The sequence below is a fragment of the Vanellus vanellus genome (assembly GCF_965231255.1).
Source record: "Vanellus vanellus genome assembly, chromosome: 12".
Lineage (NCBI taxonomy): Eukaryota > Metazoa > Chordata > Aves > Charadriiformes > Charadriidae > Vanellus > Vanellus vanellus.
Genome location: NC_138917.1, coordinates 8,045,956 through 8,060,706, shown reverse-complemented (window position 1 = coordinate 8,060,706; position 14,751 = coordinate 8,045,956). Strand labels below are relative to the sequence as shown.

At 41.3% G+C, this 14,751-nt stretch overlaps 1 protein-coding gene across 2 annotated transcripts; it reads left to right on the top strand.

Moving 5' to 3' along the window:
• The first annotated feature begins 6,588 nt into the window (after positions 1–6,588).
• On the top strand, positions 6,589–12,729 carry HSBP1 (heat shock factor binding protein 1). Of its 2 annotated transcripts, none has more exons than XM_082489537.1 (4): positions 6,589–6,675; positions 7,528–7,594; positions 7,786–7,905; positions 12,599–12,729. In XM_082489537.1, exons 1-3 carry the CDS (start codon positions 6,631–6,633, stop codon positions 7,902–7,904), a joined length of 231 nt encoding a protein of 76 aa, XP_082345663.1. In that variant the 5' UTR covers positions 6,589–6,630; the 3' UTR covers position 7,905; positions 12,599–12,729. The 2 variants fall into 2 exon arrangements, with proteins under 2 accessions (XP_082345663.1, XP_082345662.1); XM_082489536.1 differs by lacking the exon at positions 12,599–12,729 and adding an exon at positions 9,345–9,607.
• Positions 12,730–14,751: the final 2,022 nt, after the last annotated feature.

The window sequence follows — 14,751 nt, the reverse complement described above, 5'->3', positions numbered from 1 at the left end:
AAGTTCAAAACAATTTGGCTACATCTTCAAAACCAACAAATTTTCATTGAAGTGGGTCGGATGTTAGTTTGACCTCTACCCTTGAGCTCTCAGCAGCAACACTGTAATATAAACCCAAAGTTTGCAGAAAAAGCACTGAAATGTCTCTTGATGCACTAATATATCTCTTTGTGGTTAAAAGCTGATTCTTCTTCCTGCAGTGCGATCTACAAAACAGCTTGATCCATCTCTGCTCTGAAGGTGTATCACCAGGAAATGCCAAAATTCAAGACAAAGGAAGATTCCTTCCAATGATCGGGGACACAAGTTTCATATCTCATTGGGACCTTGCAACTTCCAGGTTAGGATGACAAGAGCCAAGCAAGTACCTCTGAAAGCAGCACATCAGTGACTTTAATAGAAGTAGTGATCTGTACTAAAAAACATCAAGAACAACCACCTGCACCACGGCCAGACGCAGCAAGGTACAAAACATTTCACTGGTATCACTACCTGGTGAATCTCCATTAAGAACGACTCTTTCTGCACTGCAAATCTCCTTTTGCCACAGAAAATTTCAGCCAACATTCCTACTGATTAATTGATTGAAAAATCCAATCACTTACACTTAATTAGCACAACAAAATCATTCCTCATATCTGTGGCATACTTGCTGTTTTCAGAAACCTTAATGAGATACCCTCTGGAATGCTTATAATTGAAGGAGAAAATGGACTTAATCTTCTAAAAATGAAGGCCCAGGCGTTATAGGTCATAAATGTCAATGTATGTGAGAAAAAAATATTTCATTTTGGTGCATGGTCTACACTGCACATAGCTACGATGAAAGACACATACCTATACATTAACGTTTTACCTGTAAGGTCCTGGGCATCCACAGAGCTCGTTCTCTTCCACTTAAGTCAGACTCCGTGATTCTACACAGAAAAATCAGCTGGTATTTTGTGCTAAGGGGCAAGAAATGGGGAATGGACCTGAAACTGGCAGTGAAATATAGGGGTATCAGAGACACTGTTACCTCTAGAATCGCCCAAAGAAGCCCGAGACAGTAATACTTTGTGTTAGCAGAGTATGGCCCTTTTTTTTCTCCTCATACTGCCTCAGTGGCAGTAGCATTGAGGCAAGGAGCAGCTCAGACAACTTCACACTAATAAAGACTTTCTCTTTTCAGTAGCAACTCCTCATGGTCCTTTGGCACTTAACTGAAAAAATTCCACAGCCCTCATTTTTCTGTCCTGTGCTGGTGCCCATCAGAAGTAACAGGATTCTGGATTCAGTGGTTCTCACGAAAATTTTACCAAGGCAGGCTTACAGTTGGAAGTTGCAGTTACTTTAAAGTATCTTTTTGAGATCCCCCCTTCCTTCCTCAAACAGCTCCTTCCAGCCTAGAAGTTCTGTTCTGTAATTTCTCACATAGAGAGAATTAAATTACCTCCCATCTTGCAGTCCTTTTTCATGCTCAATTAAAAATGTCCCCACATATAAAATACCAAAATTCAAACAGCTTTATAAAGTTACTACACTTTTTTGCTCTTGTAAAATCATACATTTCTCTTGGTGAATTTAATTATTGCATTTAATAGACTGTTACTCAATGAACTGTATACATGCTGATCATGTGGACCACGTACATATTTTTGTACATATGCTGATCATGGACTCTTTGGCCGACATCTCCAAAGACTGAATCTACCAGAAGACAGATAGCTGTGTGAAGCAAAACGTATCTTAGTAGTTTCTTTAAGGCTCACCTGTCGACAATGACAGTATTTTTATTTAGTTGACTTTTCTACTAGTAAAATGCCTGGCTTTGTCCTTTTCCTTATAGAACCATTGGTTCCGCTAAAGATAACAAAGTATAGTCTTATGATCTATTCATTGTCCTCCTATAGGTTGGTACCTGAGCACAGTTCCTCTTGTCCTGGCCCTAGAATGCTAGTAATCAAAACCACACATCAGCATGAGTTACAAAGCAGTTAGTATTAGGCCACTAGAAAGGGCTTTTGGCTTTATGGTCATTGACCACCAGCAAGCTTTTTCCCTTCAGGAAAGTATAGATTACAAAAGCTTTTCTTCTCTCAGCCACAGAAGGTTTAGTAGCAATGCTAAGGAAGTAACATTCTGAAGTGTCTGTGTACAAGAATTAAGTGGGAGAGCAAGAAGGAATAAGAGATTGACAGGGCAATGTATGAAATACGATAATATCCCTCATATCTCCATTCCTTACCTTGCTCGCCTTCTTCTGGTCCAACCTCCTAAAACGAAAGCTGTCTACTCTTAATGAATCCCTGCATGTCTTTCTCTTCCCTCGTGGCTGAAAAGATCTGAAGCGCCCAGGGAAGTACTCCTTGATCAGTTCTGATGGCAGGTAACAGCAAGCTAATCAAAGACTGAAAATGCAAAATATAGGATGAATTACCAGAGGGGAATAACTACCGCAAAAATAATTTCATTTTGAAACAGGAGTTAACTTCATGTGAGAACTACTCATGCAAAAACTATTTGTTTTAGTTGTTAGAGAATAATCTGAAAAAAGCATAGTGAATTGTTTCTGGTTTAATACAAATCACTTTCACATTTATTCTAGACCTGGTTTTGCTGTTTCCATAATTTGTGTTTTGTACAGTTAAATATTCATGAGTCATTATATCGAAGATTTACTTTTCCCTTGACAGTTGTTTTCTAAGTACAGTTCTTTGTTTATTATGTCCTGACCTCATGTATATTTGACAGGCTCTAAGGAGTGTTATTCCTCTGGAAACAATAAATGAGTTCTGTTTGTTATATTTTTATATTTTCTCAAGAATTTCTGCCATGAGCAACTCAGGCTGCAATTGAGATATTAAAATTTCATTCTCAAAATTTCATCATAAGATTTTGGCTCCAATACAAAAAACATATCTGTGATTTTAAGTGCTGAGTATCTTAAGATCCATACATTCAGCACGCTCAAATGAGGGAGCAGCAAGAACCGTTGTAACAGTTTGAGCGCACAGTCATTGTACGAATAATACTCAGAACTACCACAATTATGTGAAAGCCATCAGGGACCCCAAATAAGCAGTTAAAGTATAGTTGCTCTTTACTGCCTCACAGAATACACAGCCATAATAATATCATCTTTTCTAAACTGTTACCACTGAGCTAATGCACTGGAATTCTACCAGGAACACAGCCCTCTGGAAGAGCTGCTATTTAAAAAAGATGTAAACATAGGACCACAACTCCTTGAAGTCATTACAGAATGCGTAACTGTTTTTTTGTTAGAACAGGGTCTTTTGCAAAAACAACAGCCTTTGCAAAAATTGCCTCTGTGAAATTTTATTCTGCCTTTTTAAACTTACATTTCATTAGATGGCTCCCAATCCCTGTGTTGTGATTACTGGAAAGGAGGCCTAACAGCACATATACAATTAATTCCATAGCATTAACTACTTAAGGTGATTTTGGCATTAACTGACACAAAAAATAAGCTGTTAAATTAACAGCCTTTTTTTCAAGCGGTTACTTGATGAGAATTATATTGAGCCCTAATCCTACATCACCAAAGGAAACAGGAACTGAATCAGACCCAAAGACGCCAGTACCAGAAATCTCTATCATGGTGCCACAAAGGCAAAGTTCATTTTGAGTTCTCTGGAAAACTGAAAACATGCCTGCTTTTGTACAAAGCCTGACCATGACTTACTGCTATATGAGGTCCAGTCATTCTGCTTTGGAATTACATATCCCTGCATTTTAAAGAAGTTTCATTAACTGTTTTTAAATTAATCTTTGTAAATTTCCTTTGATTTTAAGAAAAGAACAGGCCCTTTTTAAATTTTAAGGTCCTCCTTGTCTGTATAGTTTAAATTAAGACTTTGTCAGTAAAAAGCTAGCAAGAGAATTCAGCCTTCTACAGCTCCATTCATTTTAGTAATCTCTGAACATTAATATGAAAGGATCGTTAATCCTACCAGTCTTCCTTGCATAGCATTTTCTTTCAGTTCAGTCTCAAAAAGGAGACAAAACCCTGCAAATTTTAAGTCAGTCATTGTTAAACTATGCCATGCTAGGAAGCAAATTAATAGCGAAAATGTTTTATCCTGCCATCAAAAAAAAAATCCTAAAATTATGAGAAGAAGTGTGCACCCATTTGACACTTCTTAAAAGTCTTAATGGCCTGAGGAATCATTTTGTTAGCCTGATCTGACTCCCTGCATAACAAGGACTGTTACACCAGTTTAGTGCACATGCATTTTACGTGATGTGTCAAAACCATCTAGGGCTTGTCCATAGCCTAAGATGGAACATGGTATTGGGATGTCTGAGCCAGAGGAGGCACCAGCTGAATCTATAAAGTGTCTTATCTAAACTATGGTCACAAAGTGGTGAAGGCAAATCAGTAATGTCTCATTCTCAAGGTGCAACAAAACCATCTGCGAGTAAAAAGCTGGAGAATCAGGCCAATATGTGATTTTTTTCTTGCTAAATGATGGAGAACCAATAAAAACATGTGCATTGTCACCTGCTGAAACCTGGAGGGCTTCTGCAGGGAGAGGGCTTTGGACTGTATGTCTTCTCCTGGCAGGCATGTAGCCTAGTGACTGTAACCTTGACACCCTTGTCAGAAGACTAGAAGAGACAGAAATGGCCTCCAATGGCTTGACACGTCAAGCAGCTTCCTGAGAGCTCCCCCCTTTTCTGTACTACCTAAGAAGAGCAAATACTAATAAGATAATGGGACACAGCAATTTAGTTTTACCAGTAGAACACATATAGAATAAAGATCACCCTAAGCTCGGAGCGAGAAGGCGCAAGGGTACATGTCAGACCTCTCCTGCTCTGTGCACGTCTCTTCCTGTTGCATTTGCATCTACTGGACTTACTGCAGAAAGCCACAATCACCTGACTGAGCAACTCACGGTGCACACAGGCATGAGTCCATCTCAGTGAGCACTGTGTTGTCTCCCTGTACAGTCATACGTCCAAAAGTGTGCCAGGGAAGACACAGTCCCTGGGCAGACACTGCTATGCCCCATCTTTTGGAGTCTGGAGCAGGCGGGCAGCAGCCACAGCCCAACTCTGTGAGCACCACTACCTGCCATGAGACTCACAGCAGCATTTGGGGGAGCTGACACATCTGCACTTTGATGTGCGCCAAGACACCAGATACGACAACATTTTCAAAACAAGAGTTTATGTGATTCAAATAGCAGTCATAAAAACAACCACCTTTTGTAAACACATCAAACAAATAAATGGAAGTTAATTTCTTAGCATTTTTCAGAACTAGAAGCCATATTTACTTTCAAACAGACAACAAAATTTCCCCAAACTAGCACTAAGTAGTTTTTTTATTACTACTGCTGTGCTCCAAAAGACACATTAATAATGCAACCGCCCCGCATCTCACATTTGTTACTAGTTATGGGATAAAGCAGGGGGTGTCAGAGCACTGACAGCTTTCAGGCAAAATGAGATGTTTGAGAATCATCTGCTGCTAATGGGAAACATTCTTCCTTTACAAATGCATATTCAGTGTTTTTGTTAATTTCACTTCAGACCTTACCACAGTATACAATAACAAAGCCGTGTAAAAATCAACTCACTTCACAAACGAAAACTACAAATGAGTAGTTTTGGTCTAAAATGCCTATAAACTTACACTTAGGTAATGCTTATCCTGCATCCATCCCCACCGCACAAATCCAGTCTGCGAAGCTTTACAGTATCTTAAAGACCTTGTTGCTAATGTGTGGCAGATGTGAATTTAATCTAATGCATACAACTTTGTTATTGGTACTTTCTTTCATGAATACAATATACCACAATAATATATTGCCTTTAACCACCAATCCACTTACATAACATTCCTGACTTCCAGTGCTAATCCGTAACGCCGCCCTCCCTGCAGCCAGCCCCTCTCTGAACCCAGATTACCTGCAGATGTTTGCTGGCCGGGCTTAACTGCTCATTCCCATCTAAATTAAATGATAAGAAGGGGGAAGGCCTCTTCAGGCAGCACCATTTCTCAGGCTAAAATACATTTGTAATCTCCCCAACTTGGAAAGTTATTTTTTAAGAGCATGAGCAAAACTATTAAATCTCTGTGTGAGGAAAGCTTTTGTTCTAAGTGCAGGATTACACGTGAATGTAATGTTTGGGGTGGGGAAGACGTTTTAACACCTTCCTCTCCCATACAGCTGTGCCAGTGCTCTGTCTATAGAAGACTTTGCCTCCTACACTGGGTTAGCATATATAGGGGAGGCCCACAAGGTGCTTACTTCTCACATCCCGCTGCCAGCAGAGGCCAACATCAGCCATGGAGGCGGTGGGGGAAGAGGCTGGGTGGGCAGCGCGGGAGAGGTTGTCTGCAGCCCAGGGAGCCGCGGACCCCCCCCCATCCGCCGTGGGTAACCTGGCAAGGTGCGGAAAAGAGCGGGCACTCTGCCCACGGGGGTGGCGGCGGACACTGCCCCTCGCCTCCTGCCTTTTCCCGCCCTCGCTCCTCAGGCGAGGCGGCCTATACCTCCCACAATGCCCCGCGGTCCCCTCTTCTCGCGAGATGTGGGGCGGCGGAAGTCACGAGGCGCGGCCCGGAAGTGTCGCCGTATTGGAGCCGGGAGTCGAGAGTCCGCCGAGCCGACCATGGCCGAGACCGACCCAAAGACCGTGCAGGACCTCACCGCCGTGGTGAGGCCGCCGGGTCCGGGCCCGGGCCCGCCGCCCAGGGGGGAGCGGGGAGTGCCCAGCGTGGGCGGCATCAGAGCGTGGGGCGGGCGGTCCGCGGCCTCCCTGAGGAGGGGCCCGGCAGAAGGGGGTAGACGCCTCCGGCCTCGCCCCGTTTGCGGGCCCCGGCGTTACTTCCTGCGGCTCGGCGCAGCCGAGCTCGGGTGACCCGCGTCTGCCCGCTGTTGGAGAGGCTGCTGGGCTTGTGGTGTTGCCTCGGTCTTTTTTCCCGGGTGGTACGGTCAACCGCTCCCGCTATAGAGCGGTTCCTGCCGGGTCCCTCAGGGGCGGCTCGGGTCGGAAGGCGGTTACAGTCCTGTTTTCCGTGGCAGCGCTAAGGCCCCTCGCTCACCTGCTGTGCTAGTGCCGCTGGCACTAGGGGCAGCACTCCCAGGCTGGCAGCCGGGGCAGCTGGGCACCCCTGCGCAGGGAGGACTTGTCTTTAAGGGGGATGTGGTTAAGAGGCAAAGGGTTTGGGAGCGTGGGGAGGAGGGCTGTTGTTCTTATACCGAAAAAAGTGTTATTACATGATGAGCATAAGACGCTGGAAGCAGCAGTTGTGGGTTTAGTCCTGGCTGTGGAACATAGGCATTTTCTAGATTTTAAAATTATTTACTGTGAATCTCAGTTTTCCTGTGTGTGTATGTGTATGCATATGTAAAATTTTACTTAAATATGGAATCGTACTGCAGAGTTTGTGCACAGCTGAGCTCAGCAATAAAAGAAAACATTGTACTTCATTACATGAGATTAAATACTGTAACAACCTCTTTAATGAGAACAAAATAGATTACTTCTTTTTTTCCTTTCTATTAGGTACAGACATTGCTTCAGCAGATGCAGGACAAATTTCAAACCATGTCTGACCAAATAATTGGAAGAAATATCCTTTTTTAAAGTCAGATAGGTGCGATACACTACAGAATCATAAGTATTTTAAAGTGTATTTACCAGTGGGATTTGAAAGATAAATTTAAAGTGACTGTAAGAGTTTCAGCAAAGACGTAATTAAGCACAAACAAAAAAACCCCAAGCATTACTGGATTGCAGTGATATTCCTTAACTCCAGCGAACTTGATGACATGAGCTGTCGCATAGACGACCTGGAGAAGAACATAGCAGACCTCATGACGCAGGCAGGAGTGGAAGAATTGGAAGGCGAGAACAAGACCCCTGCTGCTAACAAGAGTTAAAGTGAGACAATTGCTTGCTAGCCTTGAAACAATCCTTAGGTCACATGAAATTACTGACTTTAAAGTAGATGGACTTTTTCCTTTGTTTTGTGAAGTAGTCAAATTAATTCAGAGCAGGTCTGTACGTTATAATCTGAGAAGCTTTACAAAGCTTCCCTCAGCAGGCTCCTCATCAGCAAGGATGTTTTCTTCACCAGTACTGGGAGGAAAGTTATTTTCTTCATGTCTATTTAGTTTGGAGGAAGTGCGGTAGCTATATTCATCCTCTGTTACTGGCTCTGGTACTCTTAGTAAGATCTGAAATAATGACTGTCTTTGTAGCATAGGAAGGAGAAGAGATAGGGAAAAACATCAGTAGCAAAGTGAGCGGTTCTCTTCCCTTCTCTCATCATATTTGAGCCTTCTGAAAAGAACCATAATCTCATACATGTTACCAACTTCCGCTCTGGTTTCCATAGCTGCAAAGCTACTGTGAGCATTGTGCTACTCTTCCATCTTCCGCTCCATCCTGTAGACTTCAGTTCCCACTGAGCTGCTAAAGCCTGTAGACTCTGCTGTGCACAGGGGCTAACAAGTGAGCTACTGTCAATCAGCTGTAAATTCCTCCTGTGTAAGTTTGCTGGGACTACATGACACATTACACTACACACACCATAGCAAAGCAGCAGGTCCTGACTCGGACAGTGTAAGGCAGCACTCAGACATGAGGCAAGGTATACTCTAGGGCAATGCTCCCTGGAAAAAGAAATTTCTTATCGAAAGGTAAATGTGATATTGTTACATATATTCTTCTTATGTAATTTCTCAGTTGATAACCTGCCCCTATATTACACAAAACAGTGGAGAAGTAGATGTTTCCTCTACTTGGCAAGCAGCAGTTCAAAATCTAGTACAAAAGCATGTAAATAAACTGAAGTGATCAGGTAGCACTACACACAGCATTGACAACAATTGCTAAAGGCATTTCAGAAGATGGTGGCAATGCAAGAGTGCTAAAACTCACAGTGTAAACAAGGTGTGTCTGTAGTGCTTAATTAAATAAGATTTCACTTCAGTTTCTATAGAATTTGATTTTTGTAATCCGTGGAAGGCAATTGGTAAATTAACTACTAGATGTACCATGTTAGATTAACTTTTTTTTTAAGGTGGCTAAGTAAGATATGTCCCAGCTTCTCCTAGGCTTGAAATTCCAAGGTCACATCTAGAGTACTATGCAGCCTCTATAGTAGGCGTGTGTGTATGGAAGTGGTATATGTCTTGCTGCTTAAGGTACCTATTTTTGTAATACTGTGACAGAAATACAAAATATTATGGGCTTCAATGGCCCCAGTGCCAGTTCCCTTAGCCTGAACCCCAGAAATGAAAATTTCTGATAAGCATTATTCTCTTAATTCTTCTCAGTAATGCATTAATATTTTTTTAATTATTTTTCTCCAACAGTTTGCCAGTAACTTAAGATGAATCCTGGAAGACTTCTCATTTTTTTTTCCTACAAATCCTTGGAATTACAGAACGGCTTTTTGCAACTACTGTGTGTAAAAGCATTTTTATATTGTTACAGAGCTTGCATTCCTAATGTATATTGTATAGTTAGGGATAGGTTAGTTTATATTTTGATTTGTGTACTGTAATTTCACTTTTTGAATTCTTGTTACGAGGATCAATTAGTTGTGTTATTAAAACACAGATCTTATGGATCTCAACTACTGGGTGCATTTTTTTGTGAAGTCACATTTTTCTCTTTCTTACACTTTTTCTAGACGTTTCTTTTTCAATAGCTAAACATATTAGTGACTCCTGGTAAATGGAAATCTTGTCCTGTGTTGTGGAGTGAAGCACAAGATTGAAACTTAGCATTAATCTTAGCTCTAAGCATCAGTCACTGAACTAGTTGAGGACTGTGTTGTTTTCTCATGAATGTGATAAGGTGATTTTGGAAACATAAGATGTTGAACATCAAAATCATATCTCATTCCCTTGGTGTTACCTTACCTGTGTGTTCCTGGAACGTAAACCAGAAATAGAGATTTAACATTAGAGACATCTGTACACAGTTGAGCAACCACTGCCATTCAAATCTGTTCTATTTAGACAGAAAAGGAACTATTAACTATGAAAAATCTCACTATGGGATTTAAGTTTTTTAATACTGTAAAACTTTACTTTGAAAATGATAATGCATCATTTAGCGTCACCTTTGAACAGTAATCATGGTTACAGTAGTGATACTGGGCAGAATAGGAATGGGATGGAGGCAGTGCCTATGTGGTCTTTCTGTTTAAATGCCTGGCTGCTTGTGCTGAACAGTTTGCTGACCAAGCAATGATACACTGAGCAGCAAAAAAGGAGAGAACCCAGTTAGAATTGTAAAGCCTCACTTCTCTTTGAATAGCAGCTGGCCGGAACTCTTCGAAGTATTTGGTTTAGAAAGGTGTTTGCTTTTATAGTCATATCCACATTTATTGGCCTGGAGTTTAATGGGTTACATTAGAGTATTTTGGCAATGAAAAGTATATTTAGAACAGTCTGTACTATGTCACTTATGAAGAAAAATGACCAATGTCAGATATTACTGACAATCACTGCAATGCTCCTCCAGCTTGAAGTATAAATTTAAGAAAGCAGTAGTGGCAGTTGGCAGTTTTATGTGGACCACACTTAAGACTACTCTTTGAATGCCACCAAATTAGCGCCTGAGTATTATGAACGCAATATGACAGGTCATTTTTCAAAACAGGGGAAATTGTAATAAAAGCTCATAATAATAGGGGAATTTTGTGAACACGGGAAATGTATCAATATACCTTGTAATACCAGCCTTAGGCTCTTTGTAATGTCATTTTAAAAATCTAATAAACTATTATGTGGTAACAAATAGTCAGGTCATATGTATTAAAGCAAAGTGTAGCATAAGTATATCATTATATGTGAGATTGTATTTAGTTGTAAGTTACAGAAAGACTTCAGCACAGCTGCTACTTATAGAATATAGTCCAGATTATAGGTGTGTTTTGTATAACAAAAGGGTAAGCACGATTCATGCTCTGTCAAATCTGCATTTTACAAGGTAATTACAATATAGATGAAATTCATATGAAAGCGAATTAAAGTGGAGGATCATTTTGTATGATGTTTATACCACTCTGAACTTCTTATCTGACCATTTTCCTTCTGTAGGAGAAATGGTCATTGTTGAATTTGCTTGCACTACCCTCTATACAGCAGTATTAAGCCTGCTTTCCTGGAGTTTATTTTGTCAGAAAACTTACTGGAAAATTATTTCAGCTGTTAGATTCTAAACACTTTTTAGTAGGGATAGTTTCCCTCATTAATTTAACACTGAACTGATTTTGAAAAGTAACAATTCAGTTCAGACCAAACCGTTCAGACAGAGAGGTGTTACTTGTAGCTCTTTCAATACTGTATATTTTTGAGAAACATTTTTTATTCCTACTCCAAATGAGTGATAGAACTTCTACATATAAACAGCACATGCAAGACAAAGTAAAATCCATTTTGGTCACAATTTCCTACATGCAGTTAGTTTAATACACAAAGCACAGCAGAAGTTGACAATTCTTAAGTGTTACTTTATATGGAATTGATAGCACTTTACAGAATAATAGTGGTATGGGTTTTTTTCTCTGAGTCTGCTGGTTCAATATCTTATCTGACAAATATGTGTCCTTTCTACTGGGCTGCCTTACTTGCAATGAAAAAAAGTCTGAGGATCAAGCTTGTGAATAGGGACTGTTTTTCTTCTTAGAATATAAAGCAAGCCACTCCATGCATCCATGTAAATCAAATGTGCAGTGCTGTGTTTTGTTTAGGACTGCAGCTTGCATTTTTTAGTTAGTTGTGCCAAATCCTATATAAGCCCTTTCTGCTTTAAGAAATTTTGTGCTACCTGTCATTGTGGTAACTTACACTTGGATTTTATCTTTGGCGTATTTACCTCCTGCAGTTTATTTTCACAAACAGTTACAGATTAAATGCATCCTGCTCTGATTTCCTTGTACAAGCAGGTGTGGATGCCACGTTTTCCAGTTTGCAGTTCAAAGCTGGTGTAACTTTGAGCAGCCCTGCTGTAATTCACAGCCACAGCAGACCTGTGCTGTGGTGGTGCAAGTGAGTGAGTGTGGGGTGTCTGCTCTCCTCTGCCTCCTGCATGTCTGCAAGCCGGGAGAGGGTCTCTGGTTTAATAGGTGCCATCTAGGAGGAGGTGAGATAGATGGCAAACACACTCTCTTGAACTTGCTGCTTCCTGCGTTCTTTCCTGTCCCAGCCCAAGCAGCTCATAAGGGGACAGCAAAGCTACTGTGCATAAGTGAGCATGAGGTATGGAATTACACAGAACAAGTAGAGTCTACGGGTCCTGCATTTATGGGGAAAAGGAAGGACAGGTAAGGATGGAGAAGACACACACACACACACACCCCCCAGCTCCTAGGTTCCTCAAGCTCGCCATTGTTTCTGCTGTCACCTCTCACCACTTCTACTCCCTATTTCCATTACCACCGTCCTTTTCAACCCCTGCTTCTCTTCCGTTCTGACTCTTCAGAGCTCAAATGCAGCTGTTACTGAGGAGAAAGCCATTGTTTCCAAACTTTCCAAGCAACTGCTAACTATAGATGCTCTTTCACAAAGGATCTACAGTAGGAACAGCAAATAGAATCTTTTTTTTTCTATGGCAGGAATTATGAGTGACACCATGCAAGTTTTCAATGGCAGTTTTCATAGCCAATCATTAACAGCAGTATTGTTTTCCAAATGCTCGAGACCTGAGAACCCAGAAACAAGCTGAGTATCACAGGAGCTGCGTGGCCTATGCATTTTACACTGTGCAACAGAAATAAATTTGAAACTCTCCTCTCATCTGGTGTCTTAATTTGCATCTTTAGCAGGAGTGATAATCTCTCAGTACAGAGGAACATTGTTATAATAAATCCATGTATTGAAACACTTGGGCCTACTGATAAGTGATCCAGAATTATGGTATTCTTAAGAGGATTTTTCATTTAATCTCTGCCCTAAAGACAACATACGGTAAATAAGACTGCAGACAGATAGCTCTTCAACTAACATCATCTGGTCCATACACTAAATGCAGCTGGTTGTAGGCCAGAGACATGCTAAACTCTGACGCTGCTGTCTGCAAGCGCTACTTTCGAAGCCCTTTCCCTCAGCTGAGCCCGGGTCTCCCAGGGCCTGGGGCGGACCACTGCCGGCATTACTGCCTGCTTTGGGACGGAGCTCGGGAGAAATCACTTGGACTTCATCTTGCAACTCTTGTGATCTATTGTTGGCAGTGCAGACAGGGAACATTTGTGCAAATTCATGTTATCTGGCCTCCTCTACACTTAGGACACTCCCATTAAAGTACTGTTAGTCCCTTTCCTCAGATGGAATGAGGCACAGGGAATTGGTTTGCCTGAGATGACTGTGGAAATCGGTAAGAGACCTAACCCGCCTGTCCCAAACCCTGGGGCAGTGCTGAAGTCACTCGCTGGTTCTTCCTCCAAACTTGAAAGCTCAAGAAATTCAGACGCTGTGCCTTCAAAAGGAAATCATTTTGATTCCATATGGTTTTGCTGTGAAACCCCTGTAACAAAGGTCGGAGACACTGTCCACTGTTGCTCTAAAATTACACCTGGGTCCGCAGTTTTCCTGGAGGTATTCACATGCGATTATTTAATAAAGGTTTTTAATTTTCCTCGAGATTATAACTCTCTATCAGATACTGCCTCCTAGTGGGCACACTCACTAATAGGAGGAACACTACAAAGATTAATTATTTGGTTGCCTTTAATGTGCAAGTTCAGATGTGAGGACTTTAATGAGCCACATGCTGTTTTGAAATGTGGTTATTACACAAGATACTGAGGCTTTGTTTACAATTAAGAAAGTTAATAGGATACACAAATCCCTTCCTGAGCTTTAAGCTTTACTGCACTTCGAAAAGACCTGATACTTACTGATTTTTTTTTTTCTGACTCTGATGCAAAGTTAATGAAATTAGGTCATTAGGAAAATCAAGCATGGGAATAGAAACTTAACATCTTAGAAGCACTCTGAGAGAAGAAAGGTTAAACAGGAATCGTCTCTCTGAAAAATGCACCTGTGTTAATAGAAAGTGCTCTTTTATGTCGTTTTGCTACAGACCTGACAAATTTATTTACAAAGCTCTTGTAGTTAGATATGTACGTAAAAAAATCTTCAGTTTACAAAGCTGTAGAATTGCTCAAGCGATTAAATCCTGTTTGAAATAATAGCAACTGGAGAAGCGATGGAGTTAGGTGTTTCTCAGGTCTCAGATTTATAAGTGTTCATATGACAAGTCCAGATGGAAGACCCATGAGCCTTTTGTGCAAGTCCCTGTACAGATATGGAAAATATAGCAAAATAATCCATCCTCCTATGGCCAAAATGGAGAAAACAAGCCAAGGGCTACCTGAAAAATGGAGCCAAAAAAGATGAGAAAAATTACTTCAGGCTTCACAGCGGATGAGTGGCTGAGCCAGGCTTTAGATGTAAATCTTTCTGAAGTGACCTGCAAAAACACTTGAGACAGACTGTGTAGCACTTCTTGCCTGTCCCCTAAAACAGGCAGGCAGGCAGGTGTACTGGCAAGATGAGGATCTGCTCCTTCACGTCTGAATTCCCTTCAGAGTTTTGACCAGAAAAAGAAAACACGTGCTTCATCGTCTGCTTGTCTTCAGCGAAAGGCATCTCAAATTTTGATGCAGCAGAGCGTTCTGTTATACGTAGGTGTCAAGTGGAGAAATATTTGTCCAAATGCCATCTCGTGGGCACGCAGGAATCTCATCAGCTGTGGCAGGGTGGATTC